Source organism: Petaurus breviceps, unplaced genomic scaffold, assembly GCF_028583685.1.
Source record: "Petaurus breviceps papuanus isolate PSGF00001 unplaced genomic scaffold, PetGlider_PUasm1.0 90895, whole genome shotgun sequence".
Taxonomy (NCBI): Eukaryota; Metazoa; Chordata; class Mammalia; order Diprotodontia; family Petauridae; genus Petaurus; species Petaurus breviceps.
Genome location: NW_027187372.1, coordinates 22685189 through 22701480, shown reverse-complemented (window position 1 = coordinate 22701480; position 16292 = coordinate 22685189). Strand labels below are relative to the sequence as shown.

General features: G+C 39.1%; 1 protein-coding gene across 4 annotated transcripts in view; it reads right to left on the bottom strand.

The window, feature by feature from the left end:
• NEK7 (NIMA related kinase 7) overlaps positions 1–16292 on the bottom strand; it is a 233458-nt gene that overhangs the window by 82089 nt on the left and 135077 nt on the right. For 3 of the 4 annotated variants that reach the window (XM_069074497.1, XM_069074496.1, XM_069074498.1), the window contains one exon: positions 7811–7921. The exons of the other annotated variant lie outside the window; for it this stretch is intronic. In XM_069074497.1, the coding sequence (XP_068930598.1) occupies positions 7811–7921 (111 nt within the window). The remainder of the gene's footprint in view (positions 1–7810; positions 7922–16292) is intronic. 4 annotated transcript variants of the gene reach the window in all.

Below are 16292 nucleotides of genomic sequence, written 5' to 3'. Positions count from 1 at the left end.
TTCTAATCTCTTCAACTACTGAGAAGAGTTTCATAAGTTACAATTATTGTTTTTCCATGTAGGAATGTTAATAGTTCAACTTTGGCCAGGTGGCTCAGCGAGCAAGAGCACCGGCCCCAGTGCCGGGATGACCCGGATCAAATCCGGGCCCAGACACTCAGCACCACACCCAGAAACAACAACCGGCCATGCAACCCCGAGCAAGCCATTCAACCCCAATTGCTTTAAAAAACAAAAGTTCAACTTTGATAAGTTCCTTATGATTTCCTTTCCCTGTTTACCTTCTCATGCTTCTCTTGCTTCTTGTATCTGAATGTCAAATTTTCTATTCACCTCTGGTTTTTTCAGCAAGAATGCTTGAAAGTCCTGTATACCACTGAATGACCATATTTTCCCCTGAAACATGATACTCAGTTTTGCTGGGTAGGTGACTCTTGGTTTTAATCCCAGCTCCCTTGACCTCCGGAATATTCAGGCCCTTAGATCCCTCAGTGTAGAAGCTGCCAGATCCTGGGTTATCCCGATTGTGTTTCCACAATATTCAAATTGTTTCTTCCTGGCTGCTTGTAATATTCTCTCTTTAATCTGGGAATTCCGGAACCTGGCTATAATATTCCTAGGAGTTTTCTTTTTGGGATGTTTTTCAGGAGGTGATCGGTGGATTCTTTCAACCTCTATTTTGCCCTCTCGTTCTAAAACATCGGGGCAGTTTTCTTTGAGAACTTCCTGGAGGATGCTTTCCAGGCTCTTACTTTTGGTCATGGCTCTCAGGCAGTCCAATAATTTTTAAATTATCTCTCCTGGATCTATTTTCCAGGTCAGTGGTTTTTCCCATGAGATATTTCACATTGCCTTCTATTCTTTCATTTGTTTGGATCTGTTTAACAGCATCTTGATTTCTCATAAAGTCATTAGCTTCCATTTGCTCCAATCTAATTCTGAAGCAATGATTCTCCTCAGTGAGCTTTTGAGATTCTTTTTCCATCTGGCAAATTCGACTTTTTAAGGCATTCTTCTCCTCATTGCCTTTTTGAGCCTCCTTTGCCATTTGAGTCAGTCTGTTTTTTAAGGTATTATTTTCTTCAGTCAGGCTGTTGACTCTCATTTCATAATTTTCTTGCATTGTTCTCATTTCTCTTCCCAATTTTTCCTCCACTTCTCTTATCTGCTTCTTAAGGTCCTCTATGGCCTGTAACCAGCTTGTATTTTCCTTTGAAGGTGCAGGAGTTCTGACTTCACTGTTTTCCTCCTGTTCCATGCCTTGCTCCTTCTTGTCCCCAAAATAGGAGTATAATGTTGGAATCTTCTGTCTGCTTTGTTTCCTTTGCCTGCTCATTTTGCCACTCAATTATATGACTTTTGGGCTTTTTGCCACAGTAGGACTTTGCCACCAGACAGGGGAGTTTTCGTCCCAAACGCTGGGGTTTTCTCAGCTGCCAGAGGTATTAGATGGGTGCCCTCTCTGAGGTATCCACACACTCTGACAAGCTGGACACACACCCCAGGACCTCCACCCTAGACTGCAATCCAGATCCAAGCAGGTTCAAGCAAGAGCGATTACCCCTCAGACTGGTGCATGGTCCCCCTACACTCTGCAGGCCAGGAGCTGAAGCCGCCACGTGGCGCTGGCAGGCTGTGCTGGTGTCTCAGTGGTTTCTCGCTCCAGGGGTAAAAGCCACACACTCCCACTGACTGGTCCCAAAGTCCAGACTGCACTGGCCTCTCACCTTGTCCTTCGCATGTATGTGTTGATAAATCTGGAAAAGGCCACAGCTGCTGCTGATCTGGAGTCCCTCTGGCTGGCGGCTGGTCAGGCCCACCCTGGGGCTAAAGCCTCGGCGTGGTGCTGGGCTCGGCTCCCAGAGCGTTGTGCTGGCCGATTCCTGCCGGCCTGCCGGGCTGTTCTCAGCGGGAGGTTAGCTTCTCTGTCTCATTTTGTGGGTTCTGCAGCTCCAAAGTTTGTTTAGAGTCCCCTTTTTACATGGATTGGGGAGGGTGGAAGGCGGAGCTGAGGGAGGGTCATGCTTCTACTCTTGGCTCCGCCCCCGGCCCCAAGATCTTTCATGCCCATAGCATAGTCAATTTACTTTTGAATTAGCACTAAACATCTCTTAGGTCACATTTTCAAGATACAGAACTAAATTTACCAAAGTGGCCACTGGGCCTTAAATAAACACAAAGTACACTGCATTACCACCTCAATTCAAAAAAAGAGTCCAAATAAAGTTCTCTTGGGTGGAGGGGGGTATCCTTCCCCTCACACAGCTCCAGCCCCTGCTTCCAAGTACAGAGAGGGGGCTGGGCAACAAAACCAACAAGGTGGGGTCCTTGGGGGTCCACGGCATTTCATCCCACCCACCATAGTCACAAGTCCATCCTCACCCTGGGTCCCAAACTGTGGGATGCATCAAGGAAACAAATTCAGGGCCCCTGCTTTGCTGCTCAGTTCTTATCTTTTCCTGTGGCTGAATTCCGAACTCCTGGGTTCCTTCTCCTCCAGCAGGCCCCACTGGCCAATCAAAAAGTATCTACTGAAAGACAAGCCTCCCACCCCAGGCTCCAGGTGCACTTTAGCCTAGGGGCAGGGAAAATCTTAAAAATTTACATTTCCATTACACTCAGTAACCTCTCCTCCTTTGAGGGTCATATAATTTATATCTACCACTCAATCAAAATCCTGGCAGCAATCCAGGTGATTCTTCTTCCTTCCTCAATGAATAAGGTGCAATTTTTCTCTCCTCAAATTTATAGACTTCATCATTTTATAGTAATTTTTCATCAATCTAATCACTCAGATCCTCAACCTACTCATTTTCCATGACCTATTCCTCCACTCCACCTCAGCCACATACAAAGACAGTTATACCCTTGGTCTTGCAATCACTGTTGCCAATGCCTGCCAATTTCACCTTTATGATATCTCTTGAATATGCCTCTTTTTCTCCTCTAATACTGCTATCACTCTGTTGCAGGACCTTATCACCTTACTCCTGCAGTACTATATAAGCCTCTTGGAGAGTCTGCCTACCTACCTCAAGTTTTTTCCCACTCCAATCCATCCTCCATTCAGCTATCAAAGTGATTTTCCTAAAGTGCAAGTGTGGTTGTTACTTTCCTACTCAATAAGCTCAAGTGGCTCCCTATTAATTCCACAATCAAATACAAAATGTTCTTTGGCATTCAAAGTCCTTCACAACCTACCCCCCCTTCCACCTTCAAGAGTCCTTACACTTTACCCTCTGGCACATATTCAAGATTCAATGACACTGGCCTCCTTGGTGTCCAGTGAAGAAGACTCTCGGCTCCAGGAATTTTTTTCTAGCTATCTACCTTACCTGGAATGCTTTTCCTCTTCATCTCCATCTATTGGCTTCCTTGATTTCATTTAGTTTCCAACTAAAATCACATTTTTACAGGCTGACTTTTGCAGCTCCTCTAAATTCTAGTACCTTCCTTATTTTAATAACTTCCTTTATTCTGTGTATTGTTTATAAATATCCATTTGCTTGTTGTCTCCTACATTATATTGTAAGCTCCTTGAGGACTGAGACTGTTTTTCATCTCTTTTTATATCCCAAGCACTTTACACAGTGCCTGGAGCATAGCAGATACTTAATAAATGTTTGCTGACTACTATATGCCAGGTACTGTGCTAAGAGAAAATAATATAACAAAAAGAAAAAAAACAGTCCCTGTTCTCAAGAAGCTCACACTCTAATGGGTGAGCACCATGGAAATAACTATGTACAAACAAGATGCAGATACAATAAGCTGGATATAATCTCAGAAAAAAAAAGTTGTTTGCATTCTCCCTGTATACTACTCCTCAAGGAACACATATGGCTAGTAGGCATGACCTAGATGAAGATTTAGGAATGGAGGAGTCAAATAAGTAAGAAGAGAAGCAAAAGAGAGCAATATCACAAAATGTTAGAGAGAAACAAGTATCAAGGAGGAAAGGGTGATTGAAAATGTCAAAACTTGCAGAGAATCAAAAACTATGAGGATTGAGAAAAGCCCATTAAATTTGGCAATTAAGAGATTGTTGGAGAGAGCAATTTCAAGTGAATGATGAAGCCAAAAGGCAAATTGCAAAGAGTTAAGAAGACAAATACTTATTGTTGACAGCTTTCTCAAAGAATTTAGCCACAAAAGAAGGGAGATATGGGATGATAGCTAGCAAGGATGGATGGATCAAGTGAGGGCTTTTTAAGGACAAAGGAGAGGTGAACATGTTTATAGGTGATAGGGTAGCAGTCAGTATACTAGAAGATTGAAGATAAGTCAAACAGGGATGATAGAGGGGGGCATTTTCCTGGAGTAGACTGGATGGAGGGAGATCACTTGCGCATGAAGTGGTTTTTGCTTTGGCAAAGAGAAAGGTCACTACTTTATGCAAGACAGGAGTGAGGAGGTAGTATGAAAAGAATCTGAATGATATGAGATAAGAAAGGGAGAAGAATGAGTTCTTCCAAATGGCCTGAATTTTTTCAATGAAATATAAGGCAACATTCTCATCTGAGACAATGGAAAGATGTTTGAGGAAAGTTGAAAAGGCCTAGAAAAGTCACTATGGTGAGTGGGGATATCAAGTTAATTAGAGAAGTGTCAAAGGATAATGTAGCAACATGGAGGGCCCAATTGATATTACTGTTGTCTCCTACAAATCTGTATTCATCAGTATGGTTTTGTGATTTTCTCCATTTTCATCCACCAGCACATGAGTATGCAAAAGCAGTACATAGCAAGAGTAATCCAAGGCTGAGCTTTGGTAGGGCAAGATCTTCAATAGGCTAAAGGGGCAAGCGTTTCAAGAGAAGAGAACACTATAGAGCTGAACTGTTTCACCACAGCAAGATGGGAAGGAAAAGGGATGAAGTCTAGCCAATACAGGAGTGACAGCCTGGGAAAGAACTGAGTAATAGAGGGATGAGAGGCCATGGTGAAGACAAAGAATGGGGTATGGAGCTGTAAAGTAGAGAGAGTGGTGGAATAACAACAGATTATGATCAGATAAAGGAATGTCACTGTTCATGAACATAAAAGCAGCACTTTTTGTAAGAGCAAAGAAGCAGACGTCCATTGGAAGAAGAATAGTTAAGCGAATTGTCAGATATTAATGTGATGAAATAGTGCATTATAAAAAATGGTGAATATAAAGAATACAGGGAGGTATAAGAAGACATATAAGATGTCCTCCTCACAAATGAATATTAAAGTAGAAAGAATAGCAATAAAAAAAATTGAAACTGTGTAATTATGACCAAACCTAGTTTAAACGAAGAGACATGAAAGTGTGTAATACTGCATATACTTTATGAGTGTCATGCTGGATAAAGTGATGAAGTTGGAATCAAGAAGACTTGAGTTCAAATCCTACATCACACACACATATTAAATGGTTGACTCAATCTGTCTCAATCTCAGTTTTCACAACTGTAAATGTGAATAATAGTACCTGTTTCATAGAGCTGTTGTGAGAATCTAATGACATAATATATGTAGAGTGTTTTGTAAACCTTAAATTATCATATAAATGTATAACATAACAAATATAAATCATATGTAAACTTTATTATTATTAACTGATTGATGTGTTCATTAGTTTGATTGAACTACTTTTCCTCTGTCATCTTTCTTATTTGTTTAAAGGATGGTTCTTGGTAGGGAGGGGAAAGGGATGCACTGTGAAATGAAGGTGATGTAACAGAAAAAAAAAATCTTCTGTAAACATTGTTTTAAATAAGGCAGTTCTAACTGAAGGAAAATGGAAACTTGTCTAAAAATACCAATGTGAGCATATGGGGAACTCACCAACCAACTCAGAAACAGGAGTGAAGAGGACATTGGAGGACTTCAAGACCACATGGAGATTCATGAAAGAATGGGAGAGGAAGGCATTCTTCAATAATCTGAAGTGCTGTCAGGTGGAAGACAGATCAGTCGTGTTCTGTTAGGTCCCCAGAGGGTAGAAGTAGGAACAAAGGGAAGAAGATGCAGAGGGGCAGACAGATGTTTTGTAATTAGCACTACTCAAAAGTGGAATTGAAGGCCTGGTGAGTGAATTTTACCTGAGGTCTTGATTCAAGTAAATGCTAAATGATCACCTGTTAGGAACATGGTAGATGGGATTCTTTTCTACAAACAGTTTGATTAGATGGCTTCTGAAACCCCTTCCAATTATGAGATTCTATGACTTGGGAAGCAGTTGCTTCAAACTACAAATCATCATTCTCTCTTCTCCTCCTCCTCCTCCTCCTCCTCCTCCTCCCCCTCCCCCTCTTCCCCCTCCTCCTCTCAAGATCAGGACCAGAAATTGAGGATGATGAGAAAATTAAGGGTCACAGAATTTAAGGAACTTTCCTGAGGTCAAAATACAATAAGTAGCAAAGACAGCATTTAAGCAAAGATTGATCCACCTCATCCATGTGGCCTTGTAGTGATGTTATATAGGTAAAAATCATGGAAGGTAACAAACTCTTGAAGAATCAACATTTCAGGTGACCGCAATGCAAAGATGCATGGTGGATGGAGGTACGCTGTAGCATATTAACAATAATGAGCTGTACATGAGAAGTGTTACAAAAGTATCATCACTACCATGGCTAACCAGAGTATAGGATAACAGGACAGGCTGAGTTCTGGGTTAAGTCTTCACAAAATATTAAACTATCTGGAGTAGAGTATCCAGAGCATTGCATACAACTTTCATGTAATATTTGTGGCATGAAACAGATAAAAACTACACAGAATGAGAAAGTTTGGATAGACTGCAATGTGCACTGTTAGAAAGTATATACACATCAGTAATATCATGTATCTGATTGAAAATTAAAATATTCATATAAGTAAAGTTAATGGAGTTCCTCACTCCATTGTCACCTAGGTATGGGTATGAGAAGGGATAAAGAAAATAATAACAAAAGCACATCACCAAGAACATCCCTTTCCTCTCCCCTCTGAGATCTACATTCCCATACAATATTACCTATTGATGAATAATGATTAGGTGACAAATAAATGAGGGAGATTCTAAGGATAAACTGATATCATATAGCCCTAACTCTCTGAAGCGGCTCCATGGCAGAGATGGGTAAGAATGCCTTTTTAAAACTAAAATCTGGCAGCTCCAACATCATACATTCCCAAACCAATGGTTCCCCTGTGAAGGATCTCTATCTCTGTACCCACAAATATCTAGGACAGCAATTCCTCCTCCTCTTCAAGGTTCTTCTTAGCTATACTTTAGGATTCTTTGCTTTAAAAGCAGATAGGAAGGCCAGTGAGGTGGTACAATAGATAGAGCACCAGCCCTGGAGTCAGGAGGACCTGAGTTCAAATCCAACCTCAGACACTTAACACTTACTAGCTGTGTGACCCTGGGCAAGTCACTTAACCCCAATGGCCTCACAAAAAAGAGATGGGAGGGACATGTTACTTTCAGTCTCTCTTCAGTATTCTCATCTGTAAAATGAGTCTCTGTTCCTCTTCTTCTCTGACTGCCTTGTGGCAACCACAATAAAATCAACTGATGACAAGATCAGAATGAGTTAGTTCCTGCTTCCTGGTATGCCCCAGTTTTTGCTCTAAAGGATTTTTATGCTGGTATTTGAGTTAAGTACACCTCTTTGTTGCAGGACTCTTGGAATTTCATTTGTTATTTAACACTGAAACCTGACATATTTTGGTTTTAAATATATCAATTGTTCCAGATTTCCTTATTTACTATAAAATTTATATTCTTTCCATATTTACTTATAAAAATACAAGTTGAAGTTTACAATACAAGTTTACTAATAAAAAATCCTACCTTTATCATTCTAGAGAGATCACCAGCATCTGCTAACTCCAGAACTATGTTTAGTTCGTTATCTTCAATGAATGAAGCATAATATTTAATTACATTTGGATGATTCAGTTGCTAAGAAAGAAAATAGAGAAAAAATTAACATTTCCTTATTCTACAAAGTAAAAACTTAAATTTAACTTCCCAACTTAAGAAAACCTATATTATAACAATATATACCATTTTATTTTGTAACAATACATTATTACTTGACAAATCAAATATTTATTAAGCTTTTCCTACATTTGGGGTAATATGGGTAAAATAAAGACAAATAAGATAAAACTCTTCTTTGAAAGAATTTGTAACCTACTAACTAGGTTAAAATAATACAGCAGCAACAACAACTAACATTTATAGAGTGATTTATGGTTTATAAAGGCAAGAATTATGACTCATTTTACAGATAAAGCAACCAAGACAGTACAGGTTAAGTGACTTTTCCAAGGTCTCACAAATTAGTAAGATCAAAATGCCGGTCTTTCTAATTCTAAGTCTATTACTTTTTCCACTACATATTGCTGCCTAAATGTAAAATAAGAAATACACACAGTGAGTAAGAGTGCCAGCCCCAGAGTCGGGAGACCTGGGATGGGTTCCGGCCTCAGATACTTAACACCCACACAAAACAATTGGCCCTGTAACCTTGAGCAAGTTACTTAACTGCAGGGACGCCGGGTGGCACAGTGAGTAAGAGTGTCGGCCCCAGCATTGGAAGACCCAGGATTGGTTCCAGCCTCAGATACTCGGCACCCACACAAAAATAACTGGCTGTGTAACCTTGAGCAAGTTACTTAACCCCAATTGGTTTAAAAAAATGTATAAGAAATACAAAGTGCTAGGAATTTAGAGGAAGGAGAGATCATTTCCAATTGGGACAAGTCAGAAAAAACCTTCATAAAAAAGTAGCTGAGATGTACCTTGAAGACATAATAGATAGAAGGAATATTATTAGCAACGAACGAAAAGGAATAAAAGTTTAGAGAACATAAAGTATTTCAATTTAGCTAAAACTCTGTGTATGGTTCTAGGGAGTATGGGACACAAAGTTGTAAGGGTAAATTGGGGTCATATTGTGAAGGGTTTAAAGGTCATGTTGAAAGGTTTGGATTTAGATGTTTTTTAATCCCTAGAACCAGGGTTCATAATCTGGTGTCCATGAACTTGTCATATACATATATGTGTATGTACACATATATACAATATACATGCATATATACCCCCATCTATACATATTACATATTTCTGAAAACTATTTCAACATAATTGGTTTCTTTATAATCTTGTGTATCACAATCTAGGTGTCATCATTAACTCTTCACAATTTTTCCCCATCTACATTCAATCAGTTACCAAATCGTGTAGATTGTACCTTGTAACATCTCTTCTATACACCCCCTCTCTTCTTCTCTCCTCTCATTCTAGTAATTCCCCATCACTTCTAGGACAAAAAAGAAAATCCTGCTTGGCTTTTAAAGCCCTTTATAACCAAGTTCTTCCTATCTTTTCAGTCTTCTTACATATTGCTCCCTTCCACATAATCTACAATTCTGTGATACTGGCCTCCTTGCTGTTCTTCACACAAGACACTCTATCTCTTCAATTTTTCGTTTTCACTGGTTGTCCCCCATGCCTGGAATTCTGTCCTTTCTCATCTTCATCACTTGGCTTCCCCAGTTTCCTTCAAGTCCCAGCTAAATCTCACCTTCTACATGAACCTTTTCCTGATTCCCTTATTGTTAGGATCTTTTATGATTATCTCTCATTCATCCTATCTATATGGTCATTTGCATGATGTCTCTTTCAATAGACTGTGAGCTCCTTGAAAGCAAGGACAGTTATTTTGGCGGGGGAGAGGGGAGGGGAGATTTGCCTTTCTTTGAATCCTCATGCTTAGCACAGTACCTGGTGCAAAATGAACAGCACAATAAATGCATATTGATTTGACATGGGAAGGAGTCCATAGATTTCACTAGTCTGACAAAAGGATTCATGACACAGAAAATGTTAAGAACCCCAGCACTAGGAGATAAAAATGGGAGTGGCAAAATTTAGGAAGCTTAATTTGGCAACAGCATGCAGACAGATTGCAGGAAAGACAGAAGTGAGGAGACAAATGAAGAGGCTATGGGAACACCACAGGCAAAAGATAATTACAATCTAAAGTAGGGTAGTGGAAACAGAAATGGAAAGAAGGCAGGTTCAAGAAAAAGATGGAGCTAAACTCACCAGTACTCTGCAATCTACTAGAATGGGGAAGAACAGAGAAGCATCAAAATTGACTCCAAATTTTGGGGGCAGGGGGGGATTTGAGAATGCTGGTTTCATTAACAGCAACATATAAAGTGTGAACTCAGAAGAGCTGAGATTCTAGGTAAGAGGTTAGTGAGAGCAGTAAGGATGATTGCATCGGGTTTAGATATGTTGGTTTTCCAGTCTCACATACTGAAAGTTTAAAATGCAAGACTAGAATTTGACAGAGAATGAGATTAAAGATATAAAAGTTGGAGTTTTTTATAAAGACAATAATTAAATTCTTAGGAGATGATGAGATTATTTAAGAAGAGTCCATAGAGAAAGAAAAAGAGAACACACTATTGAGAAATGTTCAAACTTATAAAGCAATATTAGGAAGACGATCTAGGAAAGAAATGAAAAAAAGTGATCAGAGGGTTAATAAGAAGCAAAACAATTCCACCAAAAAAAAGGTGGAAAAAAAATTTCAAGGGAAGAGAGAGTAAACAATAGCCAATGTTACAGTGAGATCCAGGAATAAAACTTAGAAAAATGACTTTGAATTGGGCAATTAGGAAGTTACTTTCTAAAGCAAGACTTTTAATGTGGTATCCACATAAGAGTCTGGTAACTTGGATGGAGAAAAAAATACATTTCTTTTCACAAACTTTTGATTTCCTTCATAATCCTATGTATTCAAAAATTGAGTATTAAGTCTACTTCAGAAGACCATCAAAGGGGTCTGTACCCTGTGGGCATATCAGATTACTAAGGCTTAAAAAAATTTTGTTTTTTCAATTAATAAATATTTAATTTTTTTCTTCCTTACTATCATCTCGACTGGGGGAAAAATGGAAAACAAAACATTTCTAACAAACATGCATAGTCAAGAAAAACAAATTCCCATAATGACTGTGTACAAAAATATATGTCTCATTTTAGATGATCAGTCCCCCTTCAAATTTCATGGGTCACATGTTTCAACACTGGATCCTTAGGAAACATGGTTGGTCACTGCCTTGATCAGAATTAAGTCTTTCAAAGTCATTCATTTTTGTAAATTTTTTTAATTAATTTATTTATTTTTAGTTTTCAACATTCATTTCCACAAGATTTTGAGTTACAACTTTTTCTCCCTATCTTCCCCCTAGCCCTCACCCCAAAACAGCAAGCCTACTGAATACCGCTTCACCCAATCTGTTCTCTCTTATATCCTCACCCTTCATCCCCTAACTTTCTAGTAGGGCAAGATAGATTTCTATATCCCAGTGCCTGTATATCTTATTTCCCAGTTGCATGTAAAAAAACAATTTTTAAAAAATTTGTTTTTAAAACTTTGAGTTCCAGATTTTTTTTCCCTTTCTTCCCTCCTCACCCATTCCAAATGGGAAAATAAGCAATTCAATATAGGGTGTACATGTGTAATTACCCAAATCATTTCCACAGTAGTTATATTGTAAAAAACTAATTATATTCCCCCCCATCCTATCCTGCCTGCCCCATTTATTCTATTTTCTCCTTTGACCCTATCCCTTTTCAAAAATGTTTGCTTCTAACTACCCTCTCCCCCATACTGCCCTCCTTTCTATCATCCCCCCCCTCTTTTCCTGTGGGGTAAGATACGCAATTGAGTGTGCATGTTATTCCATCCTTAAGCCAAATTCAATGAGAATAAAGTTGTCGCATTCCCTTTCACCTTCCTGCTCTTCCCCTCCATTGTAACAGTTTTCTCCTGACTCTTTTATATCAGATAATTTACCTAATCTATCTCCCCCTTTCTCCTTCTCTCAATTAATTCCTCTCTCACCTTTTAATTTTATTTTTTAGATAACATCCCTTCATATTAAACTCATCCTGTGCCTTCTGTCTATGTATACATGAATATACACATGTCCACACTCACATATATATATTTATACACACATACACCCTCCTATATATACATACATATGTATGTATACATATATATATATATATATATATATATATATACACACACCCATATATTCCTTTCAACAATCCTCATATTGAGAAAAGTCTCATGAGTTACAATGATAATTTTTCCATGTAGGAATGTAAATAGTTCGACTTTCATAAGTTCCTTATGATTTCTTTTTCCTGTGTACCTTCTCATGCTTCTCTTGCTTCTTGTATTTGAATGTCAAATTTTCTGTTCACCTTGGGTTTTTTCATCAAGAATGCTTGAAAATCCTCTATTTCATTAAATGACCATATTTTCCCCTGTAGCAGTAGGCTCAGTTTTGTTGGGTAGGTGATTCTTGGTTTTAGTCCAAGCTCCTTTGACCTCAAGAATATCATATTCCAAGCCCTTTAATCCCTTAATGTAGAAGCTACTAGGTCTTCTGTTATCCCGATTGTGTTTCCACAACACTCAAATTGTTTCTTCCTGACTGCTTGCAGTATTTTTCCCTTTATCTGGGAACTCTGGAATTTTGCTATAATATTCCTAGGAGTTTTCTTTTTGGGATCTTTTTCAAGAGATGATCAGTGAATTCGTTCTAATTTCTATTTTGCCCTCTGGTTCTAGAACATCAGAGCAATTTTGCTTGATAATTTCTTGCAAGATGGTGTCTAGGCTCTTTTTTTTTTATCATGGCTTTCAGGTAGTCCAATAATTTTTAAATTATCTCTCCTGGATTTATTTTCCAGTGAGATATTTCACATTGCCTTCTATTTTTTCATTTGTTGGGATCTGTTTTATAGTATCTTGATTTCTCATAAAATCATTAGCTTTGGGACGGCCATGTAGCACAGCGAGTACGAGCACTGGCTCCACTGTCGGGATGACTTGTGGATCGAATCCGGGCTCAGACACTTAGCACCCACCCAGAAACACCTGGCTGTGTAACCTTGAACAAGTTACTTAACCCCAATTACTTAGGGGCTGCCAGGTGGCTCAGCAAGTAACAGCATGGGCTCCAGTGTCGGGATGACCTGGGTTCAAATCTGGGCTCAGATACTTAGCTGCACACCCAGAAATAACTGGCTGTGTAACCTTGAGCAAGTTACTTAACCTCTATTGCTTTAAAAAAAAAAAAATCATTAGCTTCCATTTGTTCCAATCTAATTTTGAAGGAGTTATTCTTTTCAGTGACTTTTTGAAATTCCTTTTCCATCTGGCAAATTTGGCTTTTTAAGGCATTCTTCTCCTCACTGGCTTTTTGGGCCTCTTTTGCCATTTGAGTTAGTCTATTTTTTAAAGTGTTATTTTCTTCAGTGTATTTTTGGGTCTCCTTTGGCAGGCTGTTGACTTGCTTTTCATGATTTTCTTCTATCATTCTCATTTCTCTTCCCAATTTTCCTCCACTTCTCTTACTTGATTTTCAAAATCCTTCTTGAGCTCCTTCATGGCCTGTAACCAATTCATATTTTCCTTGGAGGCTTTTGATGTAGGAGTTTTTACTTAGCTGTCTTCTTCCCCCTCCGTGCTTTGAACCTTTCTGTCCCCCAAAAAAGGATTCTATGGTCTTTTTGTGCTTCCTCTGCTTGCTCATACTTCCAGCCAATTACTTGACTTTTGAGCTCTTTGCCACAAAAGAACTCTGCTTCCAGAAAGGAGAGAGCTTTGTCCCAAACTGCTAGGATTTTCGTAGCTGCTGGAGCCTTAGGAGGGCACCCTCTCTACAGCCCTTACAACCTCTGGCTCACTGGCCACACACCCCAGTACCACCACCTAAGACTGTGATCTAGATCCAAGCAGGTTAAAGCAAAAGTGATTACCCTCTGAATGGTTCCTTGGTCCCCCTACAATCTGCAGGCCAAGGAGCTCTGGAAGCAGCCATGCTGCAGCAGCTGCAGCTGCCACACCCCCACTGCTTCTCACCCTGGGGGCAGGGGCCTGACCATGCTCTTCTTTCTCCTTCTTGCCCCCCCTTTCCAAAAGAGTTCCATATTGACCTTTTACTTTGTCTTTGGCATTTATGGGTTGAGAGGTCTGGAAACTGCCACAGCTGCTGGTGATTCACTCTCCTGAAGTATGCTCTGGCCACTGCTGGTTGGGGCTGCCCTGGGACCAGAACTGCGCCGCTCCTGAGGGACTAAGCTTGGCTCCCAGCTCAGTATGATAGAACCTTCCTGTCTACCTGCCAGGCTGCCTTTAGTGGGAGATTTGTTTCTCTCTGTCTCTTTGTGGGTTCTGTAGCTCTAAAGTTTGTTTAGAGTCATTTTTTTTACATGTATTGGAAATGACTGGAGCAGGAGCTCACACCAAGTTTGTGTTTCTGCTCCGCCATCTTGGCTCTGCCCCAAAGTCATTCATTTTTATAATGTTATTGTTATAGTGAAAGTTGTTCTGCTTTCATTCAACTTTATTGCCATTCTTATTGCTACAACGTTTCTTCCCTACAGTGAGTCAAAACCTATCTCCCTATAATTTCTAACCTTTGGTTCTAGAGTTCAGCACACTAGAGCTAAAACATTTAAAGTTACAGGATTATAGATACATAAAATTATAAATGGAATGTGCAGGCCATTGAGTACAACCTCCTCATTTTAGGGATGAGAATACTGAGGCACAAGGTGATCAAGTATCTTGCCCAAAGTCACAGCAGTACATTTGAACCCAGGTCTTCCTGATCCAAGTCCAGTGTGCCTTATCCACCATGCCCCCTAACTGCCCTAGCTACAACCTTATCTTTCTTTAAATCTAATCCCTATTAATTCATCAATCATTACCCACCACAGTGGGTAATATACAAAGACAGGAATCCCTACCGTCTAAGGCTTACAAAAGATGCTCATCACATCCAGCTTTAAAAACCTTCTCCCAGCTAAATATTCTCAACTCTTCTCCTTGTTTCTCCTATTTTAAGGCTTCTAGGATCCTTACCATCCTGACCACACATCTGGGTTTGCTTCAATTTATACCTCTTAAAACATAAGTGTAATTGTAATTGAATAGTTTTCAAGATGTGATCTAATAAATTCAGAGTACAGTTGAACTATTACCTCATTTGATATGGTTATCATATTTCTATTGATGCTAATAAAGTTTATATTCGTTATCTTAGCAACTGCTTAATTACCACCTCAGATTAAACTCACAGCTAACTAAAATTCCTAAATGTTTATGTACACAAACTCTGGCTAGGTAAGATTTCCTTCATTCTACACATTTGCAGTCACTCCCACCTCTACCCCGGAAAAAAACCTAAATGTAGTAATTCATATTTATACTTATTCATTTAAGTCCATTTTAGCCCATCAAGATGACTGAGTAATATTTCTGTGATCTCATGTATTATTAATAAACCCTTTCAAATTTTATCATCTGCAAGTTTCATAAACATGTCTTTTATGTCTTCATCCAAGTCATTGATTAAAATATTGACGATGTCAACAACTACAAACCCACCAGGAGATTCCTCCCCCCCCCCCAGGATGAGATACTAATTCATCAAAATAAGATTGTATATAGGCTTTAAAGCCAGGAGGGATCTCAGAATTCATCCAATCCAGTTCTATGCAGCAGACAATTACTAAGTACCTGCTAAGTGAAGGCAGAGTGCTAAGATAAAGGAATACAAAACCAGAAATGAAACAGTCCTAATCCTTAAGGAACTTATGTTACTGGAGGGGATAAAAATGTAAATAAGTAAATAAACCTGAAATATAAAAAGTCATGCAAAATAATTTCAAGAGGGAGAGTGTGTACCTAAATTGTACTTTTTTGATGGAAGCTAGGAATTCTTTCTACAAGGTAAAAAAGTGGAGAGAGGGCATTGCTTGCACAAATGCACCCAGGCAAGTAATGGAATATCTCATATAGAGAACAACTTAGCAGGTCAGTTTGACTGGATGAGAAACAAATTCAATCTCTTCATTTTACAGTAAGAAAATAGAGACATCTGATAGGGTATGAGACTTGCCCAAAGTCTCACAGCTACTAAGCAGATCCAAGATTCAAATCCAGGTTCTGGCACTAATGCATTCAGCCCTTTCTCCCATATCCAATACAATATCCTTTGCATATGGGTATTTTACCAGCTATGACTCTACCTAAGGACTATTAAATAGCCCACATATTCACAAAGAAAACAAAAAAGACTGGTAAATATCTTGCTCAAATCAAGGCACATTGTATCTACAGCATTTTTACTAGTCTAATAGTGTCAAAAAAAAGGGGGGGGGGAATGAGTCTCACCTGACATTTTCAGTAAATCCATGCTGGTGCCTAGTAATAAGTGATTAT